Source organism: Salmo salar, chromosome ssa16, assembly GCF_905237065.1.
Source record: "Salmo salar chromosome ssa16, Ssal_v3.1, whole genome shotgun sequence".
Classification (NCBI taxonomy): Eukaryota; Metazoa; Chordata; class Actinopteri; order Salmoniformes; family Salmonidae; genus Salmo; species Salmo salar.
In genome coordinates this window covers 27,466,157-27,482,372 of record NC_059457.1, presented here as the reverse complement: position 1 = coordinate 27,482,372, position 16,216 = coordinate 27,466,157, and the positions used below count along the sequence as shown (strand labels likewise).

The 16,216-nt window shown below is 41.8% G+C and overlaps 1 protein-coding gene across 1 annotated transcript; it reads right to left on the bottom strand.

The window, feature by feature from the left end:
- Nucleotides 1-1,433: 1,433 nt before the first annotated feature.
- On the bottom strand, nucleotides 1,434-15,914 carry tspan3a (tetraspanin 3a). The gene is made up of 7 exons (XM_014148589.2): nucleotides 15,551-15,914; nucleotides 6,300-6,491; nucleotides 5,955-6,029; nucleotides 4,315-4,416; nucleotides 4,044-4,196; nucleotides 3,870-3,953; nucleotides 1,434-2,402 (listed from the first exon to the last, which is right to left on the bottom strand). The coding sequence occupies exons 1-7, from the start codon at nucleotides 15,611-15,613 to the stop codon at nucleotides 2,310-2,312; spliced, it is 762 nt and encodes a 253-aa protein (XP_014004064.1). The 5' UTR covers nucleotides 15,614-15,914; the 3' UTR covers nucleotides 1,434-2,309.
- Nucleotides 15,915-16,216: the final 302 nt, after the last annotated feature.

Here is a 16,216-nt window from a genome sequence, read left to right as displayed (position 1 = left end):
TTTCACCCACAAAAGGGCTTTATTACGGACAGAAATACTTGTTTCATCAGCTGTCTGGGTGGCTGGTCCCAGACGATCCTGCAGGTGACGAAGCCAGATGTGGAGGTCCTGGACTGGCGTGGTTACATGTGGTCTGCAGTTGTGGGGCCGGTTGGACGTGCTGCCAAATTCTCTAAAACGAGTTGGAGGTGGCTTATGGTAGAGAAATTAACATTAAATGATCTGGCAATAGCTCTGGTGGACATTACTACAATCAGCATGCCAATTGTATGCTCTGCCAAAACTTGAGACATCTGTGGCATTGTGTTCTGTGACAAAACTGCACATTTTAGAGTGGCCTTTTATTGTCCCCAGCACAAGTTGCACCTGTGTAATAATCATGCTGTTTAATCAGCTTCTTGATATGCCACACCTGTCAGATGGATGGATTATCTTATTAAAGGAGAAATGCTCCCTAACAAAATTGTGCACAAAATTTGAGAGAAATAAGCTTATGGAACATCTCTGGGATATTTTATTTCAGCTCATGAGACCAACACTTTACATGTTGGGTTTATATTTTTGCTCTGTATAGTTCTTTGGGTCACAATTTGGCCTACTAACACAATGTGACCTCTACAGAATAACTCAACCTTATAGGCTTTATTTTTGAAAACCCCACAAGCAGCTGTCCATTTGTGACTCAAGACTGTGTCATGACTGTCCTGTGAGGATCACAATGGGTCAGATCAGCTTGGCAATGGCTGACAATAACCAGACCCTCTCCCACCCGCAAAGGGGGGGCGGGGGCCACTAGGCCGTTTTTGACACCGCCACACCCAGTCGTAAATTAAGCAGGAGAGGACTCTCTACCCTCCAGTATTGGCTAAAGGAATGTCCCTTTGTCTCCAGAGACTAACATCCAGAAAGTGAATAATGGAACAATAATTCTAACAAAGAATGTGGGGAATGGTCAGTGGTGAGATATGGAAAACTCATATATGGTTGATTATTTTGTGATGTATTTAAAAATCTTATGGAGGAAAAACTGTAACTTGGAAAGTATGGCTATTACAGGTATGAGGTTTCATCTGATACATTGAGCATATAATATGACAAGTGATTAAGGCATGTGTTAAGATAAGAATGTGATTTTAGTTTTCTAATGAGATAATGTGAAAAGGATATCAAAAACGATTAAGTAGCCATGCCCCGAATGAGGTCAGAGAGCTTGTCAGCACGACGTAACACCCTTTTGACCAAGAGTGCATAAAGGCTTGGAAGAGAAATCAACCCTTAGAACTGGAAACATGAGGCGTTAGCTACATGTTAGAAATTATTGAAACTTTGTGGAGAAAACCACACAGCTCTAATGTCCAGGCATGGCTATGGTCTTGCGTGTGTGCAGAGAAACTTGAGCATATTTTTGTGATAGAGAAAAACAGACAATATTCTGGAGGGAATATACAGTTTATTTCCTTGTTAGTTTCACCCCATTCTATTTACATTCATCTCTGGTTTACGTTTCTGTACATGGCTAAAATCTTTTGAAAATCTATTTTAAAACTAGGCCTACATAGTGTGCTCAACTCCACACAAAGTACAACAGAAAAGCTCAGTAACAGTGCATGTGGATTATTCCTAAATAAGCCTGTTTTATGCACCGAATCAAATGCCCACATTCTTACAAAGCAGATCAGTTAAATGACTGCACTTTGGTTACTGCTCATTCCTGGTGGGTCGATCCAGTGCCTTTGATTCATCTACGGTCTATAGTTCCACTGCTTCTCATCAGAAACAGAATGGTGCTGGTGAAGGGTGAGGTCTGGACAAACAAAGCAGTAGCACAAGGCAACCTCATACAAGGAAATCTTCAACTCAGTTATTTACATGATAGATTTAAATATTTATAAAATATTCCAAAGCCATACACTGTGCAAACAGACATGAGGAAAGTATTCAGTCCACATATTCCGTACAGTAGGTCCATCATTCACATCCTTGTCTACCTCAAACAACGAGGGGTAAGTAGTCAGAGCAACAAATTAAACAACAAAAAAAGTGTTTAAATCGCCATTTTAGAATTTGGCTTGTAGCGTTTTTAATAAGACACCTAAAACAAAACACCAACTTACATAGCATGTAAATAAATAGTTTTTTCACCACTTCACCATTGTGGAGTATGAGCCACTGTGTGTGAGGAGCTTTCAACTTACAGTAGAGGAAACCTGAACATGGGCAAGCCAGTGAACCACCCTCCACTGACAAAACCACAAGCCTAGGTGTGTGTGTGTGTGTCTGGGGTATGGTGTGTGAGTGTAGGGTCCTTCTTATGCGTAGGTTCCCCCCGTCATGAGAAGTTCGTAGGCAGGGTCACGGCTCCTCCGGCACAGCACAACAAAGGCACACAGCATCCCAAATACCTAGGAGAGGAAAACAGCAGGGGTTAAAATGTAGTGTCATCCATGTCATCCTCCATACCTTCCTGACGAGATCGCCTGTCAACCTCTGACCTGGACGCTAGGCTAACTAGTCTCCCAGGAAAGGCTGAGCAAGGACACAAAACTACTACATCAGCAGCAAACAGAGAAGCATCTGGGTCAAAACTCTCTAGAATTACTGCAAATCAGCAGATTCACATGCACACAGATGCCTCACCAGCCCATAGAATAAGATAATCTAATGATGAAATGCAGAGGTGACATTATAAAAGGAAGAAACTACAGGACATTGATAAATAGCAATTTAAAATGTAGACTAGGACCTTCTGCTGTCCAGTAATTTTGATGAGAAAAACAAATCAAGTGATGAATGACAGAGCTTTAACGCAGCTCTCCCTCATTGAGGTCAAATGAAAGGAATGGAAAAGGGGTAAATCTAGCAAATAACATGCCGTCTCAATCCGACTCAATTTCCCACAGACTCTAGAATCTGATTATGCAAATGTTTAACAAATCCAAGTAACTAATATATCCATCAAGTCAAGATAAATTGGCTGGGGACACCATTTTATCTTAAGCTTCTATTTAGCCTAGTTTGAGATCAACTTGAATTCCTAGATTTTCCCCTGTCCCTATTGATGGGTTAGCTGACAATGTCACGAAAACGATAAGCATGCTTCAACGGGACAGAAGTCCACGAGTTGTTTTGATTCTAGATGGCCAGATAGCTACCAACAATGACAAGAAACTGCCATGTGGGGAATCATAAGTGACTCATTTCAGCTAGTCCCATCTTGTTGTTGATACCATGTCTTGTTTTGAGGTGTTGACTGATTTAATGTCAATGCTAGTATGGCTAAAATTAGCTTGCTAGCTAACCAGACAATTGTAACAATGTATTTGAGAGACAAGTGCTCATTGTGCAAATGTAATTAATAATCATTGGAGACGAAATATAGTTTACATGTTAACAATCTAAGCTAACCCAGTCTGATTTGCCCCATAGTTGCGCACGCGTCAGTTTTGTTGCTAAACAACCAACCCGTCTATGAAAAATGTAACAGTCCCGTAAGGGCCCTGTCCCTGTTCCTTGAGGCTTGCTGGAGTGTGGCAAGGGGGTTAACATAATAAGGGCATACCCCAGGCCCACTCAGCCGCCATACTGAATAATTTCATGACTCATACCATAAGTGCTTTTCAGATAGCCAGCGGAAAATAACTGAGTACCCCACAGAGTATCCCACTTGTCCCTCTACTCAAAGCGGCTAGTGCCTTCACACACTAGGGCAACAGCACAAATAGAACAATAAGACAGATATTTCACCGGATGTATACATGTGAAGCATGGCGTTTATTTAACGGAAATATGCCTTGGCTGAGCAGCTTCCATGGGCACAAGCATCCCCGCATTAGTTGAATGAAAGAGAGCTGATGGAAGTTTTATTTTACCTGAATTGCAGCGAACGTCAGTGCAGCCCAGATGACATACATAATAATCTCCTTTAGTTTCTTCACAACAAGGGCTTCACAACCCTGGAGACACAAAAACAATACATTGTGTAAGAGAATCAATTTGTATATTATGCATGCAAGAAAAGCATAGGTACGTTTTGGATCTCTTACCTCTGGATAGAGGTCTCCAGGATGGGCTAGAGAGCCTGTACAGTTGCTGACATTAGGTTTGCAGCAGCTCACTGGTATACTGTTGTTTCGAGACTCATTAAACCAGCGCGTGTTCCTCCAGTCGGAGTAATTGTGAATCCCACAACAGTGGAGCTGCAGGCATGACAAATGGTGATGGTCAATACTAGGTCAATTCAATACAGCTTTAAGTTACTTTAAAACTGTTACACAATGCATGAATTGCTCAAGTTCCATGCTAACATGCTATCACCTGTCTTTGCACGTAGTCAATGGCACGGCTCGGAGCATCTGTGTTGGTACCATTGTACTCATTGTACACCTTCTGGATGGAGTGATTGACCTCATCTTCAACCTGTAAACAAACATGTAACTGTGCTTAATAGGTCCCATCTTACACAACCTCGATGCTTTTCTAATGAATATCAATCACTATATTTTGGATAGCACTTTTCCTGTCATGGGAAAACAAATCTCCAAACATGTAGTCTAAATAGAAAAAGATATAGCGGCTACCATGTTTTCCATGGAGAAAATGGGTAATATTTTTTTATTTAAATTTAAAATTTTTGTATTTAACCTTTATTTAACTAGGCAAGTCAGTTAAGAACAAATTCTTATTTACAATGATGGCCTACCAAAAGGCAAAATGCCTCCTGCGGGGACGGGGACCTGGGATAAAAAAATACAATATATAGGACAAAACACACATCACAACAAGAGAGACAACACAACATAAAGAGAAACCTAGGACAACAACATAGCAAGGCAGCAACACATGACAACACAGCAAGGTAGCAACACAACAACATGGTAGCAGCACAAAACATGGTACAAACATTATTGGGCACAGACAACAGCACAGAAAACAGCACGAAGGTAGAGACAACAAAACATCACACAAAGCACCCACAGCTGTAATATTGTGGCTGGTAGAATTATTTTCCCCCCATTGGGAACATATCCAGAGAACTGGTATCCTGAACAAAATCTTTATTGCACAAACATACTGTAACCTTGATTTATATGTACTTTACTTAAGCCCTATTCACATGGAATTAGTTCTACTAGAGAATGCTGGTTATGTAATTATTACCTCAGAATATCCGTTATTCCAGAGGAAGAATCGGACGGGATTTGTTTTTTTCCAGATGCCTGTAATTCTTTAATTCTGGAGGTTTTTAGTCTAGGCTTGAAGAGGTGTCAACATGTCCAGGTGATAAGGCTACACTGAGCTTGGCTACCACATCATTTTTGGTATAAGTGTCGCCAAAATACTTAAATTGAGGTAGTGTGATCATAATCATTATTTTATCGATCTGCAGTAGACATCATAAATGCCCCCCAGCCTGCAGATGGGAGCTAAACAGCACACACTTGAGATGCGCTTTTAGGCTATGGATGAGAAAGTGAACTTGTCATTGCCAAAAGTTTGCTCAGTTATAATGCTGCTTTGTGCTCTATTTTACTGACACATTTGGTGATGTTCAATTCTTTGGCACAAAACATATAAACAAAAGCATTCACTGTGAAAGTTGATACAGTAGGTCCTAAATATATCGGCAATGCGCAGCATTTCGTTTTAAGCATCAATTTATCTAATCAGTTATTGTTTTCTTGCTCAAACCACGAGCAACACCTGTCAAACTCAAGACATTTCTCTCAAAACACAGGGATGTCGATTCGCACGTGACTAGTATTTTCAGAGGACCTTGGAGTTAGTCGAAAAACAGTAGGTTTTAGGAATTATTACTCTCCTGCTATGTAAAAATGACCAACATGGCAGAGTCGGATGGGGGACTTAAATAATGGATGTGATTTGTGCTCGTACACATAATTACAGAACCATCTCTCCCAGTAAAACTAGTCCCATGAGAATAGGGTTTTACACACCTTTGATCTGTAAATATAACCAAAAACCACCACAGCCACTTCCGTCACAAACACCAGCAGGAGAAGGACGACAAACTGTGGGGAGAAGAGGAATAATTAAACATAGAAGAAACTCCTGAAAATAAAATGGGTGCTTGGCATTCATAAGAGGCACATTTAAATCAATAAACTGTAATGAAGGATTATCCAACATGATATAAAACAATATGAACTCTTATCTCTGTAGCCTGAACTGGGCTATGCATTTAGTAATCAGTCATCTGGCCAACAGGATTACAGAGGGATACGATATCTGTGCCCAAGTTGAACGTTGTAGTAGTAGGTGATAAGAAAACATTCACTGACCGCTGCAAGTCCGTAGCGGCTTTCTCGTATTGTGGCACAACATCCAATAAGACCGATGATGAAAAGGAGGCCTCCTACTGCAATTATGGTCACAGCAGGGATAAGGGTGTACACATCTTCAAAGAAGTGGTCGTAGTCATCATATGTGATGAACACATAGGCTCCAACATAGCACAAAATCCCTGCTGCTGCCTGTATGATTGGGGGGGGGAAATAGTATTAATACCACAAAAAAAGCATATAAAATAAAATGTTTGAATGAGTACAGCCTCTCTGAGTCTGATGGTCCCTGAGAGGATATGAGAACCCAAGGCATTAACAGGGCATTCTGCCTTATCCTAAGGGTTCTCTGCTACAAGCACCCCTTAACGTTTAGAAACGTCAATAATCATCACTTGCGATACGGGTTTAGAAACATGTATATCAGCAAGAATCGTTCAAATAAAAAATATATACTTACCTGCAGGCACATACGGCTGTGTGCCTCCAGCCGACAAACTACACTTCCTTTCCAGTTCGCTTACACACAGGTGTTCGAGCACACTAGATAGCTAATTAGCATAAGTGATCACCTTTATCTTCCGTAAACAAGCGCTGTAACGTGTAGATATGGCCGTGTGTGAACACTAACCCCCAAAAAAGGTGTTTAACCTTTTGTTTTTTGAAAATTATTTCTCACTGATGAAAAATTGGTCCTTATGTTTCCATAACTGTACCGCAAGCAATGCATGTTAACATTCAGAAAGTGCATCAGAGCCCTTAACAAAACTCCCCCAGAAGACACCTTCATGAATAAAGCAGGGATGGGCAACTCATCATGAGGGGCCCCAGATGCTCACGGGTCTGCGTACCCACATCCACAACCCCCCCACATTGAGAGTAAAACATTTTAGTGGCCCCCCTCTTGACAGTGGAGAGAAATGTTAATTTCATGCAATTCTACACAATTTTGCCATGGAGTGTAGAGAAAGTGTTGTAGTTTTAAAGAAAGTTATTTGCTGCAATTGTACACATCTTGCCATGTGGCAGAGAGAAGATTTTGCACTTGATAACAAATTTCATGCAAGTCTACTCATTTTGCAGAGGACAATTTGGTGTTTTAAAGCAAATTTTCTGCAATTCTACACATTGCCATAAGGTTTAGAGGTATTTTTGCAATTTTTTTTTATATGAAATCTGAGTGAGACTGACTAACAAAATCCGTATTTAGACCATGGTTACAAGTTTAGATAGTTTGTTGTACAGCTAGTTTAGCGTACAGCTAACTTAACAATCTAAAAAATGTTAGCTGACTGGTGCTAATTGACTCACTATCAGTGACTGACATGAGAGAAACTGCTGATGTACAACAACATTTCTAAATTGCACCTTGTGTATTCTACTATTTGAACTTGCAACAGTAAGTTGAGACCCTGACTCAGTTTAAACCCCTGTGCTAAAGGTAGGTCCTGAGTGGCACAGCAGTCTAAGGCACTGCATCTCAGTGCTAGAGGTGTCACTACAGACACCCTGGTTCGAATCCAGACTATCCCAACCGGCCGTGATCGGGAGTCCCATAGGGCGGCGCACAATTGGCCAAGCGTTGTCCGGGTTTGGCCGATGTAGGCCGTCATTGTAAATAAGAATTTGTTCTTAACTGACTTGGTTAGTTAAATAAAGGTTCAATAAATACATCGTTTGTGTATATGAATGGACTAAACTAGGCCTATAAAAGAGACCAATCTTGAGCGGGCTAAGGATGGCCTGAAAGGTGTAGGTCTGACACAAATGCATAACTACTACAACCATCGCATTTGCATTATAATAACTCAAGCAAGATGGCACCGATAGAGATGGCAGCTTCGCTTCTAGTCCTTAGGAAACTGTACAGTATTTTGTTTTTTTATGTATTATTTCTTACATCGTTAGCCCAGAAAACCTTAAGTGTTATTACATAGAAACGGGAAGAACTATTGGATATCAGAGAGACGTCAACTTACCAGCACTACGACCAGGAATACGACTTTCCCAAAGCGGATCCTTTGTCTGTACCTCCCAGGGCATTTGAACTGATTCCAGAGGCCGATCCAAAACAACGCCGCCAGAGGAGAGGGTGCTGGAACGGTCTTCTAGGGAGGCTTTGGACGCGCACACACCATCCACCGCTTCCAAGCATATTACTCGCTAATGTCCAGTCCCTAGTTAACAAAGTAGACGAAATCAGGGCAAGAGTTGCTTTCTAAAAGAGATATCCGGGATTGTAACATACTCTGGTTCACGGAGACATGGCTAGCTGGGGACATGCTGTCGGGGTCCATACAGCCAATGGGATTTTCAGTGCATCGCGCCGACAGGAATAAAGATCTCTCCGGGTATGAAGAAGGGTGGGGGTGTATGTTTCATGATTAACGACTCATGGTGTAATTGTAACAACATACAGGAACTCAAGTCCTTTTGTTCACCTGACCTAGAATTCCTCACAATCAAATGCCGACAGTATTATCTCCCAAGAACTCTCCTTGGTCATCGTCACAGCCGTGTATATCCCCCCCGCAAGCGGATGCCAAGACAGCCATCAAGGAACTTCACTGGACTTCATGCAAACTGGAAACCATATATCCCGAGGCTGCATTTATTGTAGCTGGGGATTTTAACAAAGCTAATTTGAGAACAAGGCAACCTAAATTCTATCAGCATATCGATTGCTGTACAAGAGCGAGTAACACGCTCAACCATTGCTACTCTAACTTCCGCGATGCATACAAGACCCTCCCCCGCCCTCCTTTTGGCAAATCTGACCATGACTCCATCTTGTTGCTTCCCTCCTATAGGCAGAAACTAAAACAGGAAGCACCCGTGCTTTGGTCAATCCAACGCTGGTCTGACCAATCAGATTCCACGCTTCAAGATCGCTTCGATCACATGGACTGGGATATGTTCCCGGGTAGCCTCAGATAATAACATTGATGTATATGCTGATTCTGTGAGAGTTTAGAAGGACGTGTATAGGAGATGTTGTACCCACTATGACAATTAAAACCTTCCCTAACCAGAAACCGTGGACTGATGGCAGCTTTTGCGCAAAACTGAAAGAATATGCCTTGCCATGATTAAACGCGGTGGTAACTGGAAATATGGCCAAATACAAACAGTGTAGTTATTCCCTCCGTAAGGCAATCAAACAAGCTAACACGGAACCCAAATCGGCTGCGCACGTGCGCCATTGTGCATAAATGTATTTTGTTCCCCTACACCAAACGCGATCACGACACACAGGTTAAAATATCAAAACAAACTCTGAACCAATGACATTCATTTGGGGACAGGTCAAAAAGCATTAAACATGTATGGCAATTTAGCTAGTTAGCTTGCACTTGCTAGCTAATTTGTCCTATTTAGCTAGCTTGCTGTTGCTAGCTAATTTGTCCTGGGATATAAACATTGAGTTGTTATTTTACCTGAAATGCACAAGGTCCTCTACTCTGACAATTAATCCACACATAAAACGGCCAACCGAATCGTTTCTAGTCATCTCTCCTCCTTCCAGGCTTTTTCATCTTTGAACTTATATGGTGATTGGCATCTACATTTTCATAGTATTACCACGACAACCGGCAAAAATTTCGTCTTTCAATCACCCATGTGGGTATAACCAATGAGGAGATGGCACGTGGGTACCAGCTTCTATAAACCAATGAGGAGATGGGAGAGGCAGGACGTGCAGCGCGATCTGCGTCAGAAATAGCAAGGAGTTCTATTTTAGCCCTTGGCAACGCAGACGCTCGTTGGCTCGCGCGAGCAGCCTGGGTGCAATAATTGAATAACATGGATTTCTAAATTTGTATATTGATTTTAAGAAAGGCATTAATGTTTATGGTTAGGTACATTTGTGCAAAGACTGCTTTTTTCCGCAATGCGCTTTTGTTAAATCATCACCCGTTTGGCGAAGTTGAAGTAGGCTGTGATTCGATGATAAATTAACAAGGCACCGCAGGACAAGCTAGTTAACCTAGTAATATCAACCATGTGTAGTTAACTAGTGATTATGTGAAGATTGTTTTTTATATAAGTTTAATGCTAGCTAGCAACTTACCTTGCCTCCTTGCAGCCACAAGGTCCTTTTGACGCTGCACTCGCGTAACAGGTGGTCAGCCTGCCATGCAGTTTCCTCGTGGATTGCAATGTAATCGGCCATAATCGGCATCCAAAAAGGCCGACTACCGATTGTTATCAAAACTTGAAATCGGCCCAAATTAATCAGCCATGCCGATTAATCGCTCGACCTCTAATCCCTATCCCAGCCTGCTGTCCCCACATGCTTCAAGATGGCCACCATTGGTCCTGTTCCCAAGAAACCTAAGGTAACTGAACTAAATGACTATCGCCCCGTAGCACTCACTTCTGTCATCATGAAGTGCTTTGAGAGACTAGTCAAGGATCACCTCCACCCTACCTGTCACCCTAGACCCACTTCAATTTGCTTATTGCCTCAATAGGTCCATAGACGATGCAATCGCCATCACACTGCCCTATCCCATCTGGACAAGAGGAATACCTATGTAAGAATGCTGTTCATTGACTACAGCTCAGCCTTCAACACCAGAGTACCCTCCAAACTCATTAAGCTTGAGACCCTGGATCTCGACCCTCCTCTGTGCAACTGGGTCCTGGACTTCCTGACGGGCCGCCCCCAGGTGGTGAAGGTAGGAAACAACATCTCCAGTCCGCTCATCCTCAACACTGGGGCCCCACAAGGGTGAGTTCTCAGCCCCCTCCTGTACTCCTTGTTCACCCACGACTGCGTGACCATGCACGCCTCCAACTCAATTATCACGTTTGCAGACGACACAACAGCGGTAGGCTTGATTACCAAAAACAACGAGACAGCCGACATGGAGGAGGTGAGGGCCCTCAGAGTGTAGTGTCAGAAAAATAACCTCTCACTCGATGTCAGCAAAAGAAAAGAGATGATCGTTGACCTCAGGAAACAGCAAAGGGAGCACCCCCCTATCCACATCGACAGGACAGCAGTGGAGAAGGTGTACATATCACCGACAACTGATATGGTCCAAGCACACAGACAGTGTGGTGAAGGCGCAAAGCTGGGACAGAGAGAGATAGAAGCTGTTTTTCAATCTCAAGGCCATCAGATTGTTAAAACAGCCACCACTAGCACAGATAGGTAGGTAGGCAGCTGCCTAGAGACTTGATATCATTGGCCATTTTAATAAATGGAACACTAGTCACTTTAATAAATGTTTACACACGCATTACTCATCTCATATGTATATAATGTATTCTGCATCTACTCTTTACTATCTATTGCATCTTAGCTGCTCGGTCACTGCTCATCCATATATTTTATACATACACTTAGGTTGGATTCATTAAAGCTCGTTTTTCAACCACTCCAAAGTTCTTGTTAAAATACTACAGTTTTGGCAAGTCGGTTAGGACATCTACTTTGTGCATGACAAGTCATTTTTCCAACAATTGTTTACAGACAGATTATTTCACTTAAAATTCACTGTATCACAATTCCAGTGGGTCAGAAGTTTACATACACTAAGTTGACTGCCTTTAAACAGCTTGGAAAATTCCAGAAAATGATGTCATGGCTTTAGAAGTTTCTGATAGGCTAATTGACATCATTTGAGTCAATTGGAGGTGTACCTGTGGATGTATTTCAAGGCCTACCTTCAAACTCAGTGCCTCTTTGCTTGACATCATGGGAAAATCAAAAGAAATCAGCCAAGACCTCAGAAAATAAATTGTAGACCTCCACAAGTCTGGTTCAACATTGGGAGCAATTTCCAAACGCCACGTTCATCTGCACAAACAATAGTATGCAAGTATAAACACCATGGGATCACGCAGCCGTCATACCGCTGAGGAAGGAGACGCGTTCTGTCTCCTAGAGATGAAGGTACTTTGGTGCGAAAAGTGCAAATCAATCCCAGAACAACAGCAAAGGACCTTGTGAAGATGCTGGAGGAAACAGGTACAAAACTATCTATAACCACAGTAAAACGAGTCCTATATCAACATAACCTGAAAGGCCGCTCAGCAAGGAAGAAGCCACTGCTCCAAAACCGCCATAAAAAAGCCAGACTATGGTTTGCAACTGCACATTGGGACAAAGATCGTACCTTTTGGAGAAATGTCCTCTGGTTAGATGAAACAAAAAAATAACTTTTTGGCCATAATGACTATCGTTATCTTTGGAGGCAAAAGGGGGAGGCTTGCAAGCCGAAGAACACCATCCCAACCTTGAAGCACGGGGGTGGCAGCATCGTGTTGTGGGGGTGCTTTGCTGCAGGAGGGACAGGTGCACTTCACAAAATAGATGGCATCATGAGGAGGAAAATGATGTGGATATATTGAAGCAACATCTCAAGACATCATTCAGGAAGTTAAAGTTTGGTCACAAATGGGTCTTCCAAATGAACAATGACCCCAACCATACTTCCAAAGTTGTGGCAAAATGGCTTAAGAACAACAAAGTCAAGGTATTGGAGTGGCCATCACAAAGCCCTGACCTCAGTCCTATAGAACATCAGAGGGCAGAACTTTAACCTGTTATGGATAGGGGGCAGTATTTTCACAGCCGGATAAAAAACGTACCCGATTTAATCTGATTATTACTCCTGCCCAGAAACTAGAATATGCATATAATTATTAGCTTTGGATAGAAAACACTCAAGTTTCTAAAACTGTTTGAATGGTGTCTGTGAGTATAACAGAACTCATTTGGCAGGCCAAAACCTGAGAAGATTCTGTACAGGAAGTACCGTCTGACCATTTCTTGGCCTTCTTGATTATCTCTATCCAAAACAGGGGATCTCTGCTGTTACGTGACACTTCCTACGGCTCCCATGGGCTCTCAGAAGGCGGCAAAAAGCTGAATCGTGGCTTTGCAGGCCCTGGCTGAAAAACATTAGCGCGTTTGGATAGTGGCCGATCAGAGTACTATGAGACTGAGGCTCGTGCACGAGTCGACTCCATGTTTACTTTCTCTCTCTGAACGAAAACCACCACTCCCGGTCGGAATATTATCACTTTTTTACGAGAAAAATGGCATAAAAATGTATTTTAAACAGCGGTTGACATGCTTCGAAGTACGGTAATGGAATATTTAGAATTTTTTTGTCACGAAATGCGTCGGGCGCGTAATCCTTCGTCACCCTTGGATAGTGTCTTGAACGTACGAACAAAACGCCGCTATTTGGATATAACTATGGATTATTTTGAACCAAACCAACATTTGTTATTGAAGTAGCAGTCCTGGGAGTGCATTCTGACAAAGAACACCAAAGGTAATCAAACTTTTCTAATAGTAAATCGGAGTTTGGTGAGGGTCAAACTTGGTGGGTGTCAAAATAGCCCAGCCATCACGGCTAGCTATCTACTCAGAATATTGCAAAATGTGCTTTCACCGAAAAGCTATTTAAAATCGGACACCTCGATTGCACAAAGGAGTTCTGTATCTATAATTCTTAAAATAATTGTTATGTTTTTTTGTGAACGTTTATCGTGAGTAATTTAGTAAATTCACCGGAAGTGTTCGGTGGGAATGCTAGTTCTGAACGTCACATGCTAATGTAAAAAGCTGGTTTTTGATATAAATATGAACTTGATTGAACAAAACATGCATGTATTGTATAACATAATGTCCTAGGCGTGTCATCTGATGAAGATCAAAGGTTAGTGCTGCATTTAGCTGTGGTTTTGTTTTTTGTGACATTATATGCTAGCTTGAAAAATGGGTGTCTGATTATTTCTGGCTGGGTACTCTGCTGACGTAATCTAATGTTTTGCTTTCGCTGTAAAGCCTTTTTGAAATCGGACAGTGTGGTTAGATAAAGGAGAGTCTCGTCTTTAAAATGGTGTAAAATAGTCATATGTTTAAAAAATTGAAGTTTTGGTTTTTTTTAGGAATTTGTCATTCGCGCCACGCCTATCATTGGATATTGGAGCAGGTGTTCCGCTAGCGGAACGTCTAGATGTAAGAGGTTAAAAGCGTGTGCGAGCAAGGAGGCCTACAAACCTGACTCAGTTACACCAGCTCTGTCAGGAGGAATGGGCCAAAATTCACCCAACTCATTGTGGGAAGCTTGTGGAACACTACCTGAAACGTTTGACCCAAGAAACAATTTAAAGGCAATGCTACCAAATACTAATTTAGTGTATGTAAACTTCTGCCCCTCTAGGAATGTAATGAAAGAAATAAAAACTGAAATAAATCCCTCTTTACTATTCTTCTGACATTTCACATTCTTAAAATAAAGTGGTGATCCTAACTGACCTAAGACAGGGCATTTTTACTAGGATTAAATGCCAGGAATTGTGGTATTTGGCTAAGGTGTATGTAAACTTCCAACTTCAACTGTATATACTCTTATCCCATTCCTTTACTAGATTCTGTGTATTAGGTTTTGATGTGGAATTGTTAGATATTACCTGTTTGATACTGGTGCACTGTCGGATTTAGAAGCATAAGCATTTCGTTACACTCGCAATAACATCTACTAACCATGTGTATGTGACCAATAAAAAGGTATTGTAACGACACTGGGTTTATAAGCGTGGATATCGGCTCTGCCGCTCGAGGATGCTTTTGCGGCAGTTGATAGCGCGCTGGACTTCGGGCTACAAGCTCGAGGGTTCAAGACCTGCTCCCTGCTGTTTCATTACAGTATTGTATTTGATCCTTCAATTGGAATTATTTGCTTGCTCACTGACTGGAAAAGAACAACACAGAACATTGTTTATTGACCTTTCAAACCTCATCCTAACATATTGAAGTTTAGAAAAAGAACAAAAAAAAAAAAAAAGACTATGTTGAGGACCATTGTGGCTACAGAACTAGTATTGTATGAGAAGTGGCATTTTAAAAGGTTCAAAGGGGAAGACTCCAGGGCAGGCAGTGGCTTTCGTCCTGGGACAAATGGGGCAGAAAAGCAATGCATGAAACTCCCTCTAGCCGCAGTAGCCAAAGCAACCAGACAGAGAAGCAAAGGAAATGTTCAGACAACTAGTTACATCTAAAAGGGACAGCAACAACATGACTGCAAGAACATTGAATTATAATAGCCCAAATTCTCAAACAGTAACGTTAGCTAACTATATTGATGCTAAAGATAGACAAACATCCACTGGGCCGAGGTTGCCTTGAATGGCTAGCAGGTTGCTTGCAAATTTGCTGCGTATTAAGGTTGAGGAAGGGATGTTGCGCATTCATTCCCAAACGACAAGATGTCGTTTTGACTTACCCAAAAAATTAGGTTCAGAAAAACCAGCACCGTCTTTGATGAGGTGATACCACAGTGCCCCATGTTTAAAACAGGTATTGTCTATTATTATGGTAAAAACGTATTTGTAAAATGGCTGGCTATATACTCCTGCGTTTGTAATCCATGCCCGACTGGAGTGGATTCTCTGACTCCCACAAACCAGAGCGCCAGCACGACAAAAACCAACCAGTTGGAGGTCATGTGACCCGATGTTGCAACCTCAACTCATTTTAGCAGCAAATATTTTTTATAACTAACTCGTTGTTCTATCTGCGCTAGCAGTGTTTGTATCATAATAATACAAACATGGATCAGTGAGTAAATTACATATGTAAAGGACGTACCACTTCCTCCCGACTCGTTTATATGGGGGGTGATAAGTGCCAAAATGAAGCCTCGTGAAGCTACAGATACCTTTCACGAAGTCCCCTAAGATCTTCCTTGTTTTTTTCTAAGTCGTCAAATTGCCGACATGTTCGTGTCACGTGACACGTACACATCATGTAGACGTAGTGTTCACAGTGTTCGATCCAACCATGAAAGCCTTAAAAACGTCTACATGTGTTAAACCCATATATTTTTGTGACTACCCTTACAAAAAAAGATTGCAGTCAGAGTGCAGTATAACGGCAGATTGCAGCAAAC

Bases quoted from the DNA above. Each gene is read 5' to 3' on its own strand.
- tspan3a (XM_014148589.2), bottom strand. From the start codon at position 15,613: ATGGGGCACTGTGGTATCACCTCATCAAAGACGGTGCTGGTTTTTCTG. The intron at 4,417-5,954 runs GTGTGTAAAACC...GTTTGTTTACAG, and splicing joins GTTATATTTACAGATCAAAG to GTTGAAGATGAGGTCAATCA. The intron at 3,954-4,043 runs GTAAGAGATCCA...TTGTGTCTCCAG, and splicing joins CTGGAGACCTCTATCCAGAG to GGTTGTGAAGCCCTTGTTGT.